At 40.4% G+C, this 15,107-nt stretch overlaps 1 protein-coding gene across 1 annotated transcript in view; it reads left to right on the top strand.

Moving 5' to 3' along the window:
• Nucleotides 1-15,107, top strand: part of ADGRG7 (adhesion G protein-coupled receptor G7) — a 76,529-nt gene that overhangs the window by 24,014 nt on the left and 37,408 nt on the right. Inside the window, exons 2-3 of the mRNA XM_075594089.1 lie at nucleotides 5,938-6,057; nucleotides 6,870-6,989. Of these exons, the coding sequence (XP_075450204.1) occupies nucleotides 5,938-6,057; nucleotides 6,870-6,989 (240 nt within the window). The remainder of the gene's footprint in view (nucleotides 1-5,937; nucleotides 6,058-6,869; nucleotides 6,990-15,107) is intronic.

Raw genomic sequence — 15,107 nt, forward strand, 5'->3', positions numbered from 1 at the left:
CATACAAAATGTAACATCCACATAACACTATTCATATACAGTAAATGCAGAATATAGGAGTGCCTTGTTTTGTCCATTGGGGACAACACAATGTAGGATAAAAATCCATCTACATTCGTTTTGTAATATGAGCTGTTCCATATTACCACTTCTACTTTCCATTGATATTTTCTGGATGCCCCGTACTCTTAAGCAAGAGGGTGCAACACTACTTTATGTACAGATTTAAAGTGTCTATCCCCACTAGTTAGCTTTTTCTCATTCTTATTACCCGTAACAGCATTTTTAATATTACATTGTGACTGTGAGGGGGTAACCAGGCTCACTAATAAAGGTCAAGCCCACTTGGTGGCCCTTGATCCATTTTTGGTGTCCTAGAGTGTCAGCTCTTGTGCCTGACTGTTGCATATGTACTGCCATGCATTGTATGTAAAATATGCAACAATAAAGATTTATATGTCTTTTGCCTTTCCAGGAGTGCTAACAGTTAAGATTCTCAGAATATGAGTTTCAGGGTGGACTTTGCGGTAAAAGTGTTGTTGGATTATGTCTAGTTAGCCGGGGACGAGAGTTGCTGGCCACCCCAAAAATGTATCCGGGATCCGAGTCAGACTCCCGGGTACATGTTGACACAGACCTCCGGACAAAGTCCTCCCTGGAAAGCAGTTACGCGGCTCACCGCCAGGATGCCCTGCTGCGGCACAGACCAGAAAGGTAAAAGGGGGCATAGGGATACGCGTATCCTCGGTATAGTCAGGGGTCCCTAGTTTAGTGGGAGTCCACCCCAGTATATGCCCCGCACCCTGGACCCGGTAAAGATGTTCGGTGTGTCTCCAACCATTCATGAGGTTGTGAGAGTGAAATTATTTCTAAGTCTAGCTACGGTACATTAGAAACAACTCTGAAACTTAACCTAAGCGTTATTTGAAGCAACTTTTTAGCAAACGTCTTATAGGAAGGTCTAGGAGCTCTAAAAATGAACGTGCATGTCTTTTCAGTAGATCCTAGGGGACGAGGGACTTCAAAGAATTTTGTGATATTTTTGTTAACATGATGTATAAAGGTATATATGTTTTATGCACTGTATATGAGCTGGGGAATTTCCATGTCCCTGGTTCTGAGAGTCCAGACAATATTAGAGAAATGCTGCACACCTCAGAGTAGAAAAAATATTAATACAGTTACCGGTGCTCCAGTGTTTGCACGAAAGCCTGCAATCAGTCCTGGCAGATGAAGAAAGGAACATAGGGCACAACGGATTTAGCACATTCAAACTCATTTATGGAGCCAACACAACATTTCAACCATAATGGTCTTTTTCAAGTGACAATGGCCATTATCACTTGAAAAAGACCATTATGGTCGAAACGTTGTGTTGACTCAATAAATGAGTTTGAATTTGCTAAATCCGTTGTGCTCTATGTTCCTTTCTTCACCTGGTTCCGAGAGACCAGATGGCAACCAGGCTTGGTGTCACTGAAAAAAGAAAAAAGTGTGCAACCCAAAAAAGACCAAATTGTGTTAAGAGAACAATGTCTATACAGTGAAACCTCTAAATTGAGTAAACCCTCCTTGATAATTTGTTAAAAGCAATATTATCAAGCACAACCCTACTGTGAAAGTGATAAGAAATAACCATACAAAACCGTAGGTTCGTTACGTATGCTGCTAGGGTTACAGAGTGGCTCAACACTCCCAAGACAAAAGACAAAAAAACAAGCGCAAAACGCAAATGGTGAAGTATATCAAAACATATTTAGTGTTAAAAAAGGGTAAGTATTCTGCGTACTTCAAAAAAATAGAACATAAGCATTTTGTGTAATATTACACGAGTTACCACACAGCTGTCAACAGGATACACGATGGAAGGGGATGCCTCAGGTATGTGGACCTCCGCACTTTCCAGATGTCATCTGGCTTCCGTAGTTGTGGTCAATCACCAGCATCCAGATCGTCTCCAGGTCACTCTCGTCGTAGCCTCCGTGATGGTAACGGGAAGTCTTTGCTCCAACAGGGCACACTATGTGTGCGTTAGGACAGAGTCTCTCAGTCCATTCAAGTGTATACCGATACGAGCCGGACACAGCGGCGTGTTGGCATCCACGCCTAGCAGTCTGTCAGTCGGCAGTGACGTTACACTTTGCGCATACGTGTGACGTCACACAAGGGGCGTACCTCCAACGGGAGACACCCGACGGGATAACTTATGTGCAGGATAACACAAAATTGGCATAAAAAGGTATCAATAAAAGCAGTAATCCTACGCGTTTCGTAGCTAGATGCTACTTCTTATCCCTGAAGAAATCCGTGCCCACCCAGCTTCAGGGTACCGGCAAATCGTTGATAGGCTGGTGAAAATATTCCCATGTTCTGATTGGTTGGGGTATTCTGTGAATGGGACTGAAATCCTTTAAGAAACCTAGCAGCCAATCAGCTCAAGAGATTCTAAGTGCCAAGACAGCAGCGGCAAATTTGAAATCACCAAAAGATACTTTGTGAGAAATAGCAGCGAGCCGGCTTCAAGGATCTTGAGCTGAAATATTTTCTAAGTCCCGACTTTTTGCGGCCAAGTTCTACAAATCGAATGTAGTGGTCGCGGCTGGAACTACATGCTCATTTGAGTTCCAGGAGGTTTGGGACTTACTCACGGTCAAACTATTTCAACGCTCTGGAGCTTATCCAACGGTAGCGTGTGGAATTTCATGCCGATTTTAGTTCCAGGACATTTCGGGACAAGTCCCGGTCAATGGCAAACTTTGTTTTAAGGACTGTAAATGGCTAGGAAAGTCTAATTTTCCCCCCAGACCCCCAGTAAGTGTATTTTCTTGTGCATAATTGTAATCCATTGTGTGTATGTCTGTTTCAAAGGAATAAATGGCAATTTGTTTTACTTCTTGGTTTTGCTCAGTAATATGATCACGGTATAAAGGTGTAATTGCCTGGTTTCCCATGACATACATACGGTACATGTTCTAACACACATCTACATACTTAGCTCCTTTGTCATCATTCCAAAATGTATTAAACCGCAAGGGCAAACTAATCACTACCATTGATAAACTATTTTATATACAGTAATATTGCTTACAGGCTGTACTGTCCCCCCCCAAAAGTGGTAATTTTCATATAAGAGGCAGATATGGAGAAACCTCACTCAAACTTGAAAGATTATAGTATATGAAGGTGTGTGCTACCCGGGAGGTTATGAGAATACCTGCAAAAAAGTACACACGTGTACTTAGAAAAGAAACCCCTTAATGGGGCACAACAACCAAAGTGGAATAATATAATGAATAAAACTTCACACTTTAATTGGCATAATTAAAATAAAGGCAGAATACAGGAGAAACATAGTGCTCTAAATACAGTGATTACGTATAAAAAGGTGTACATTCCTTCTATATGGTACCAAGTTATGTAGAGACGTTCACATTCAGAATATAAATGTGTATATATGTGTATACGCACTAGTATATGGTGGTCTGGGGGCTGTGAAAATTAGCATCAAGGCTCAGCCTGCATACAGACTTAACAAAGGTAAAGTATACCTGTGTGAGTTTCTTGTGGTATCTCTAGTTTTAAACAAATATACTGGTTAGTACCACAGTGTCTCTCTAGATTCTGTCAATCAGTGGAGCCTCTCTAGAGTAAGCCTCTCTAGAGTCAGTTTCGACAAGTTCCTATTTATATATGAAAAGGGGTATAACCTTGGGTGCTCTTTCCTGATAATCAGGGAGACGGTTTAATGTGCAACGGGGTAGGACGGAATGTCCAAAGATTTAGAAATAGCTTTGTAATATGAGCTGTTCCATATTACCACCTCTACTTCCCATTGATATTTTCTGGATGCCCCATACTCTTAAGCCAGTTGGTGCAGCACTACTGAATATGAATATGTCTAGCCCCACTAGTTAGCTTTTCCCCATTCCTATTACCCCGTAACAGCATTTTTAAATATTATATACGGTACATAAGGGGAGCGCAAACTTTTTCCCCTGCGCCCCCCTGCTGGCAGTTCTCCTCTCCGCCCCCCCCCCTTACCTCGGCTCCGGCATCATGACGTCACGTTTCCCATTTCATCTAGAATATTTCATTAGTATCCCATGTGAGTACCACTATCATCCGACCACAAACCACATGGGATCATGTTAGCTTTTATATATATGTACAATATAAATATATATGTGTATATATTGAAGTGAGTCTGCCACATAGTAACTCTGACGCGTTTCGTCCACCAATAGGACTTTGTCAAAGTCCTATTGGTGAACGAAACTCACCTCAATATGCACTGAATAAACAACCTTTTTTCTGATTGCGTTTGGACACATTTGATTGTACCCCTACGGTGAGCTGTGAACCGCCCAAACCAACTTTTTCTTCTTACCTGATTACTCGGCTGGAGCACACTCTATAGCGCACCTGATCATATTCCAATTTGCAGTGTTTGAGGACTGAACTCGACGAGTCAAGATCTTTGCGGGTTTGTGTGGCTGTGTATGAGACGCCGGGATGTGTGAGGGTAGTGGCAGAGATTTGCTGTGGTGGGCCGGTATATGGTTCCATGTCGGGAACACGGCTCCACTGTCTACTTGTCTCCCTACCACATTATGGCCCCATCCTGATGTTCAGTTTTGGGTACACAGTCTTACTCCCTGGTTCATGTTTTTAAGATTCAGGACATTGATCCTTGATCCTTGATTTCTTTATTATCACCTTTATTGTGGACATTGCAGAAACTGTTTGCACTATTTGGAGCATCGGTCTTAGGAGTCTTTTCTCTGTTTGTCATACACCATGCATATTACAACCTGTACAACATATCAGATACAAATGAGTCTTCAGTACTTCAAAATTCCTAATATACAGGGCCAGTGCAAGGGTATTTGGTGCCCTAGGCGAACACTCAATTTGCACACCCCTCCCCCCCTACACACACACAATTAACTTTTGGATTTATTTTATCCTACCTAACTAAAAATATGTAAATTGTATTCAGTACTTAATAGATTTTTTCGAACATTCATACTCTTCCCTCCTCTCTCCCTGATTCTCTCGCCCAGTCATTCACTCTCCCCAACCCCATTCTTTCTACCCCCCTCTCTCTCTCATTCTCACGGCCCCCCTCATTCTTTCCTCCAGTCATTCTCTGTCCCATCTCCCTCATTCTCTCTACCCCTTCTCTCATTCTCTCTCCCTCTCCCCCATTCTCTCCACCCCTCCCCCATTCTCTCCGACCCTCCCTCGCTCTCCTCCCTCCCTATTCTCTCTCCGCCCTCCCTTTCATTCTCTATCTCCTCCTTGTCATTCATATTAAAATATACCTTTTCTATAAAAAAAGTTGCCTGGCTCTATAAATTATGAGTGCGGGAAACCTCATATCTATACTATTCTTATAATGTAGGTAATTGAGTCCAATATCTGTGATGTTTCAAAAGCAGAAACTTTTAGTGTAATGTACTGTACATTAAAAACAGAAATCACAGTAGCATATTAATGCATTAAAAATTGTTTGCGTCAACATGCGTTTGTCTTTTACACCAAGAAAAACTTGACGGCCAATTTTGACACTTTCATGATGCACAAAAATACTTCGATTTAGTTATTACATATAATTTGCATATGTGTGTCTCCACCGCTTAATATATGCGCTAGAATAATATTTTTCTGTGTAAACATTTTTGGACACACACACCACCCAACACATCAAAGTCGTTTTTCTACATTGGCGCACAAAGACACATATATTTGCTACTCTTCTTTAAGTGACTTCTATGACAACATTACTTTTAACATTGGTGTATACTTACTGTAGCCTCCCACAAGTTAAAATGGATAAGGACCACAGGCTAAAGAGTATTTTGGCAATGCATTTTCAAGGATACTGTACAATGGTTTTCCAGCTCGATGAATAATCTAACGTACTTGTTTTAACAGCGCCTTCTCCAACACTTCCTCCTCCCTCACTTCCGCCATGCTATTGTGAAAACAATGGTGTGTGTGAAAATGGTCTTTGTCTTTGTTCGGATCAATGGACAGGAGAACTTTGTACGATAGGTAAGTTAACATACTACTTCATCTCTCTGTACCTACAATATGAATAAGCTTTAATAAAACAAATAATAAGATTCAGCACTGGAAACATTGATGAATACAGTAGGCTTACTTTATTTAGTCATTGTCTTCTGTATTGCTTTTTAAATTCTTAACAACACATCTAATTTTTAAAACAGCACACAAGTCTCCTGGAGCTTTGATTATGTTTTATTTTTTTGTTATTTTTCGCAAAAATCAACACACCTGTTTTTCAAAAGAAATATATTAATATGAAATATTTTTCCTCGTCTTGTATTACCTACCACTTAAGTTTGTCGCATTTGTACAGCTTTTTACATAATGTATGTTAATTCCATTACGTGTAAGTGTACATGCAGGGTTTTTTGTTTTTAATTCTTATAGGTCTCTTCTTCTTGTTCTCTCAGTATAAAAAGTTTTAAGTACCACACCCAGTATTAGAAACACATTTGTATTTGTGGCAAACTTTGGTCACCTGTGCTTGTTAAAAAGTAAAGAAGATGTGAAAGTTTAGATTAAAATTATTATTATTTTTTGTTTCCAAACATGTCTTTTCTAAAAACGTTGTTTAAATAAAATAATATATACACATTTTTAACAATAAGAGCTGTTACCAGCACTCAGTAAGATAATGGTCTGGAGATAAGCCAAAAGAGAATCACAGTCTATTACTTTGAAGGGGCTAGGGCCCCCTTGTTTCCGCTGCACCACACTGTATCATACTATTATTCTATTTAAATTCATAGAGTGCGGTCTACTCTATATATATATTGATATACACATTTTTATTGCAGCCAACTTCTGTAATGCAAGTGAATATAACAACAGTAACCATGAAAAACTGACATTCGAAATAATTGTGCTAGATAGATATGGCTATTCCAATGAAAAATGTGAACCCAACACAATAAGTGGTAAGTAAAAAACATGTAATTTATAAAAGATACGAGACAGTTAGAAAAAACGGGTAAACACAAGGTGAGGGAGTGGTTGATTGGCAGACACGGTAGATAAACAGCAGCCCATTCGTAATGTGGCAGTTGTGGGTGGAATGATGGTTGTAGGTGCAGGTACAATTGGATCTTGGCAGGAATAGGAGAAAAAGGGACTAACAGCGCAATATGTAAAAGAAACTTTAATACAGCATGAACATATCAAATAGTCCCTCTGGATGCACACTCACATTTGGTAATGTCATTCGGGGCATCAAAAGGTATCTTTTAGTTGAGGATTGTCTCTCTCCCCTCCGACGTAGGATTCCGGTGGAAGTTTCTGCTCTCTGGTTTGCCTCGTGTTCTTTCCAAGTGCGGCCGATGGAAATGGCACTCGGCTCTCTGTAGAGCTTTGGCGTCATGATTCTCCGCTTCCGTCCGTTACTTCTCCTCCTCTTGCTCACTCAACGCGTTTCGTTGGCTCCAGTCCAACATCGTCAGGAATGATTGGGGATCCGGGCTACCTACACTAAAAATTCCAGAGTCCTTCTCCTATTGGTTGGGAGGGAAACTGGGACAGGATACCTGCACCTACAACTACAACCACCACCCGCAACTGCCACACTACGAATGGGCTGCTGTTTATCTACACTACCGACACACTTTATTGCAGCACGGCTAGCACCACAAGCCGGGGGATGCCCCGGCGTGCTAGCCGCACTCCCTCAGCGTGCTCGCATCACCGATGCGCGGTCACGCGTCATCGGGCGCCTGCGCCCCCTGCACGCGCGTCCAGGGCTCCCCGAGGGAGCCCTGGTGTCCCGCGATGTGGGGGACGGCGGCAGGGGGTTCCGGGGGACCCGGCGGACCCGGCAGCGGGAGGGAGAGCGCCCCGATCGGTACTGCTGCGGCCGAGAATGGGCAAATGCTCGAATAAACTCGGCCGCAGCAGTACTATGTCTGCCAAACAACCACTCCCTCACCTTGTGTTTACCTGTATCTTGTGAAGAACCTGGCTGTTTCTTTTTAGAGGTTGAGTAGTTGTCACAGACCTTATTATTATTTTACGTTTATTTTATTTTTTACATATACTTTTACAGTTTCTATTGTATTATTGTATGGTTTTGTGACCTTATTTTTTTACGTCTATTTGATATTGGTATTATCCATCACTGGGTGGTGCTGTTGCATTAGTTTTGCCGATGGAGAAGCGCCTATCAACTTATTTCTCTCTCAATTTAGAAAAAACAGACTATTTTATTAAATGCTGAGTATTATATATGGTTCGTCAGAAGTACAGTACTTATTGTCCTCAAGTCAAACGAACAAGAACATCATTTAATAACAGTTTGAAAAATAAAGACCATTTTTCATTTACAGTTTTGAATATGGAGAAAATATAATATCTAAACAGTATTTTTACTGATTGATGCAGCAAAGAATGTGTCTGTTGTACCAGTGTAATATATGAATTTAATTTACTGTTAACCTTCTCTATCGACTATATGATGTCTATGTATCAACGCACTGAAAAGTTTATTTTGATACAATGGACCATTTTCTGCTTCAAGCTATATGATTATGAATGTATACATCTTTCTTTATATAGCACCATCCAGGTACATAGTGCTTTATAGCCGTAATACACGACATAATATCATAACACATAATGGGAATAAGGGCTTCAAACAATAAACAATAGGAAAAGGAGTCCCTACTCCAAAGAGCTTACAATCCAAGTGGTAAGTGGGGAGAACTCACAGAGACAGTAGGAGGGTGTTCTGGTAAGCGCGTCTGCAAGGGGCCAAGGTATGTGGGAAGTGCATATGAGATGTATGATATCAGCCAGCGGAGCTACCCATATGCAAAGAGGTGTGTTTTAAGAAAGGTCCAAAAGGTGGAGAAAGAGGATGCCAGCCGGATATTGAGGGGAAGGGCAGTGAGTGAGAGGTTTTAGGTGGGAGAGGGCTTTAGATACAAAAGGGGTACACTGAAGACATTCTTGAGCAGAATGCGAAATTAGGGCTAAGATGTAAGGAGGGTCAGAAGAGTGCACAGTACCGCCTTAAAAGAGAGGAGGACAATTTTGTAAGTGAGACAGAGTTTTAAAGGAAGCCAGGAGAGGAATTTCAGCAGGAGAGACGCAGAGACAAAGACTGAGCCACTGATTGGTCCACCTGTGCTGAAGCAGGGATATTCTGGAAACCTGACTTTTGGAGGGTCTGGAGGACTGAATTTGAGAACCCCTGTGCGAAGCGTTAGAAGAGACTATTAACACTATCAAAAGGCTTTTCTTATAGTAACATTTTGAAATTACCACCACATTTCATATCAACTTATTTCACAAAAATGATTTAATCTTAAAACATATTAAAACGGATTCTTTATAAAATACACTAGCCGGGAGTCATGAAGCCGTGATGCAGGACATTGCGCCCGATTTTGCGTTAACTGCCATTGACTTGAATAGTAGTTACCGCCAGATCAGAGGCGATGTTCGGCTTCGTGGCTTGTTGATCCACGTCCTTTAACACATTTAAGTTTCTGAATAAATATATCATATAATTACATTGCTTTACTGTTGATAAAAGCAGTACAAAAAAAGAAAAACTATTTGGAAAACCTAGAACAATAGGGTTATTTTACAGGCATAATGTAATCAGTGAATGTTTCTTATGCATTGCATGGCCACCCTACACATTCCGTCAGCTGCTTAATACAATGTTATTACATATCCAAGTGCTGCAATACGTCTATACTGTACTCCGCGTTTATATGGAGAACACTGTGATGCACAGCTTAATTACTCATTCTCATCCTTGTATACATGGACTTTGTAATACCTCTATAATTAGGGTGCACCATAAGTTTATCCTTACCAAAATAGTTATTCCCTGTAAGTCAATACAACGATAACAGCAAATTAAAAAGCAAACAAAAAACATAAAGGTAGAAATAAAAAATAAAAAACAGCAATCCTATTGTGTTTTCTACACTCACAAATACATCTGTTTGTCCAACGAGCATTTCACCTGAACAGTAGGCTCCAGGTTACATATATAGTTACATAGTAGATGAGGTTGAAAAAAGACTTAGGTCCATCAAGTTCAACCTATGCTAGACAACAGATACTTTATCCTTTATCTATACTTACTTATTGATCCAGAGGAAGGCAAACAAAAAACCCCATTAAGGGGAAAAATTAATTCCTTCCTGACTCCCTGGATCAACATCCTTCCCATGTATACTTATTTGGTATATCCCTGTATACCTTTCCCATCTAAAGAGATGTCCAACCTTTTTCTGAACAAATCTATTGTATCTGCCATCACGGTCTGCATGGGTAATGAATTCCACATTTTAACTGCACGTACTGTAAAGAACCCTTTCCTTTGTTGCTGGTGAAATTTCCTTTCCTTCAATCTTAAGGGATGGCCCGAGTCCTTTGTACTGCCCGTGGGATGAATAGTTCTTTTGAAAGTTCCTTGTATTGTCCCTGAATATATTTGTATATAGTTATCATATCCCCTCTTAGACGCCTCTTTTCTAATGTAAATAAATCTAATTTAGCTAGCCTCTTCTCATAAGTTAGAATATCCATCCCCTTTATTAATTTGGTGGCTCTTTTCTGCACTCTCTCTAGTTCCATAATGTCTTTTCTTAGGATTGGTGCCCAAAATTGTACTCCATATTCAAGGTGTGGTCTTACTAATGCTTTGTAAAGGGGCATAATTATGTTTACTTCCCTTCCATCCATTGCCCGTTTGATACAAGATAAGATCTTGTTTGCCTTTGCAGCTACTGCATGACATTGGGCACTATTGCTAAGCCTGCTGTCTACAAGCACTCCTAAATCCTTCTCCATCAAGGATTCCCCCAATATATCTCCAGTTAATTTGTAAGTCGCCTTTTTATTCTTGCATCCCAAATGCATAACCTTACATTTATCTGTATTAAACCTCATCTGCCATTTACCTGCCCACGTCTCCAAGTCCATCTGAAGAGAAATTACATCCTGCTCTGATTCTATCACCTTACACAATTTAGTATCATCAGCAAAGATGGAGACTTTGCTCTCGATACCAACCTCAAGGTAATTAATAAACAAGTTAAAAAGCAGGGGTCCCAGTACCGATCCCTGAGGTACTCCACTCACGACTTTAGCCCAACCTGAAAAAGTTCCATTTATGACAACCCTCTGTTGTCTGTCCTTTAACCAGTTTTCAATCCACGTGCATATATTATTACTGAGTCCAATTTTCTTTATTTTGTACACCAACCTCTTGTGTGAAACCGTATCAAAAGCCTTTGCAAAATCTAAGTAGACCACATCAACTGCATTACCCTGGTCTAAATTCCTACTTACCTCCTCAAAGAAACAAATAAGGTTAGTTTGGCAAGATCTATCTTTCATAAATCCATGCTGACTATTACTAATAATTTTATTTTCCATTAGGTATTCCTGAATATTATCCCGTATTAAACCTTCAAGTAGTTTCCCTACTATTGATGTCAGGCTTACAGGTCTGTAATTTCCCGGTTGTGATCTACTGTAGCTCCCTTTTTAAATATAGGCACCACATCTGCTTTACGCCAATCTTGTGGTACTGAGCCTGTGGAAATGGAGTCCTTGAATATTAAATATAATGGTTTTGCTATTACTGAGCTTAACTCCTTGAGAACTCTTGGATGTATGCCATCGGGGCCAGGTGCCTTATTTACTTTCATTATTTCAAGTCGCTTATGAACTTCTTCCTCAGTTAACCAATTGTTCATTAATATGGAGGTTGTGGCTTCCTCCTGCAGCACTACGATTGAACTTGATTCTTCCCTGGTAAACACAGAGGCAAATAATTTGTTTAATACCTCAGCTTTTTCCTTATCTCCAATAATCTGCCTACCCATCTCACACTGAAAGGGTTCTATGTTTTCTTTTCTCATTTTTTTGTTATTAAGGTACTAATAAAGAACTTTTTAGGGTTGACCTTACTTTCTATTGCAATCCTTTTTTCATTATCCATTTTTGCTAATTTGATTGCCCTTTTGCAATTTTTGTTACATTCCTTATAATTCTGATACGATGTCTCTGTCCCTTCTGACTTAAAGATTCTAAACGCCCTCCTCTTATTGTCCATTTCCTCCCCTACCTGTTTATTTAGCCACATTGGTTTTGACTTATTTCTTTTATACTTATTACCCAAGGGTATACACTGATACGTGTGCTTTTCTAACAATGTTTTAAAGATTGCCCATTTATCTTCTACATTTTTCCCTGCAAAAACATCATCCCATTGTATTACTACTAGATTAGACCTCAGTTTATTAAAATCTGCCTTTCTAAAGTTTAAAGTCTTTGTTGAACCCAAGTAATCTGTTTTTTGATCATTTATTTCAAATGAGACCATGTTATGATCACTGTTACCCAAATGTTCCAGGACTTGAATATTTGTTATTACTTCTACATTGTTTGATATGACCAAATCCAGAACTGCCCCTCTCCTGGTTGGTTCCTCAATAATTTGGGTCATATAATTGTCTTTAAGCACCCCCAAAAACCTGTTCCCTTTTGTTGTAACGCTAATCTCATTGCCCCAGTCTATGTCAGGATAATTAAAATCCCCCATTATGCAAACATGACCCAGTTTTGATGCCTTCTCCATTTGCAAAAGTATTTTAGCTTCCTCAATCTCACAGATATTTGGTGGTTTATAGCATATTCCCACAAACATTTTCTTTATACTTTTATCTCCACTGCTAATTTCTATCCACAAAGTCTCTACATTTTCATCATTCCCTTCATAGACATCATCCCTTATAATAGGTTTAAGATCCTGTTTAACATATAAACATACTCCACCTCCCCTTCTATTTGTTCGATCCTTCCGAAATAGAGAATAACCCTCTAAATTAACTGTCCAGTCATGAGTTTCATCCCACCATGTTTCAGTAATGCCTATGATATCATACTGCTCCCTTGCAGCTATTAATTAAAGCTCCCCCATTTTATCTGTCAGGCTTCTTGCATTAGCAAGCACGCATTTAAGTTTTTTTTCAGCCTCTACTATTATCTTATCTGCTCCTTCCTTTCTGCTCCCACTTGGTTTAGTCTTTAGAAGTTTTCTAGTATTATCTGTATTTACTATGGGTGTCTCACTGCTTGTCAAACTTGCACTTGCCCCCATTGTACCTCCATACCACCTTGTATCCTCATATATTCCATTTAGTTCATTATCAGTTTCATTCCCCTCCCCCCTCCATCCTAGTTTAAATCTCCTCCAACCTTTTTAGCATTCTCCCCCCTAGCACAGAAGATCCCTCTTCATTGAGGTGCAATCCGTCCCTAGAATATAGATGGCACCTCTCAGAAAAGGAGTCCCAGTATTCAAAAAACCCAAACCCCTCCTTCCTGCACCACTTTCTTAGCCATGCATTAACCTCCCTGATCTCTGACTGTCTCCCTGGGGTAGCGCATGGCACTGGTAGTATTTCAGAAAATACTACCTTGGAGGTCCTTGCCTTAAGCTTTTGGCCTAGATCCCTGTAATCGTTTTTTAGGACCCTCCATCTTTCTCTAACTTTGTCATTGGTGCCAACGTGCAATTTAATATCCATATCTGGGTGATTCTTCCCCTCAATACCCGACTAGCACTCTCTCTATCCACCTTACGACACACTTGCTTAAAGAAGCATATGAATAGCACTGTGGATAATACTGGACACATGATACATAAAGCTTGGCCCCTCGCAGACACACTTACCAGAACGCCCTCCTACTGTCTCTGTACATTCTTCCTACCTACCAATTAGATTGTAAGCTCCTCTGAGCAGGGACTCCTTTTCCTAAATGTTCATTTTTATGTCTGAAGCACTTATTCCCATGTTCTGTTATTTGTATTATTTGTTATTTATATAATTACCACGTGTAGTACTGCTATGAAGCGCTATTTATATTAATGGCGCTATATAAATAAAGACATACATACTGTACATATATACACACATTCTTCAAAAGAGAGTGTGACCCTTGCCCTGACCCTTACATCATGTGTTGTAATCCGTATGTAAAATTTCTCACAGGTGCAACTTAATAAATACAAAACACCAGTGCTTCTACAGTTGTTGGCTACAAGCCCTCCTGCTTACTACTGAAGGTTCACTATTCAAGATTTCTTTTAAATCCTGATCCATTAATACACCCTATTTTTCTTTATTATTGTCCTTATCTGATGCCACTGTCTGTTAAATGTTCCAAACAATTTTATATTTTTATTGATCTGTGGCTAATCAGTTATTGATTTTTTCTCCTGTAATAAAGCCTTTCTGTATTAAATTACATTCTGTTTGCGATTCTATTCTGCATTACATTCCATGTTCCGCTAGCAGCATGTGTTCTTCTTGGAAACAGATGATGATCATGTGATTGGCCTCAGTGGTAAGATACAATGACCTTATTCTGTGAAGGGTGAATAGTGCTGATCCCATTCGATCACACAGAAAGCCCTATTGAAGTCAATGAGACTTTCCATGCAATAGCACTGAATCTGCACTATTCACACTTTACAGAATACGGTCCGATATCACAGTATATTTTTGACTTTTCTTAGGATTTAATGCTAATGTTGGCATACTGCCTCACAATATTATAACAGTGGTTTTCACCCGGGGGGTTCTGCAAGTACCCTCAGGGGTTCCGCGGCCGCCAGAAGGGGAGAACTGGGACAACTCTCTCAGCTGTCCCAGGACCAGCGGTGCGGTGGCAACCCAAGCAGCAGTGACCCGGCGGCTCCTGAGCTAAGCAGCAGCAGCCGGCAGCTCACTGCTATTCTTCTCTCTGCCTGCTCCGGTCAGCGTGCGCTCTCACAGGGAGGGAGAGGGGGAACACATTCCAAGTGGTTCACTCCTGAACGGGTCCTGGCAGGAGGTCAGAGAGTGAGAGAGAGAGAGTGTGTGTGTGTGTGTGTGTGTGTGCAAGTAGGAGTGTGTGTGTATGTTGGAGTGTGTGTGTGTAAGAGAGAGAGAGAGAGTGTGTGTGTGTGTGTAAGTGGAAGTGTGCGTGTACGTGGGAAAGTGTGTGTGAGTGAAAGTGGGAGAGTGTGTGTA

Source organism: Ascaphus truei, chromosome 3 (assembly GCF_040206685.1).
Source record: "Ascaphus truei isolate aAscTru1 chromosome 3, aAscTru1.hap1, whole genome shotgun sequence".
Lineage (NCBI taxonomy): Eukaryota > Metazoa > Chordata > Amphibia > Anura > Ascaphidae > Ascaphus > Ascaphus truei.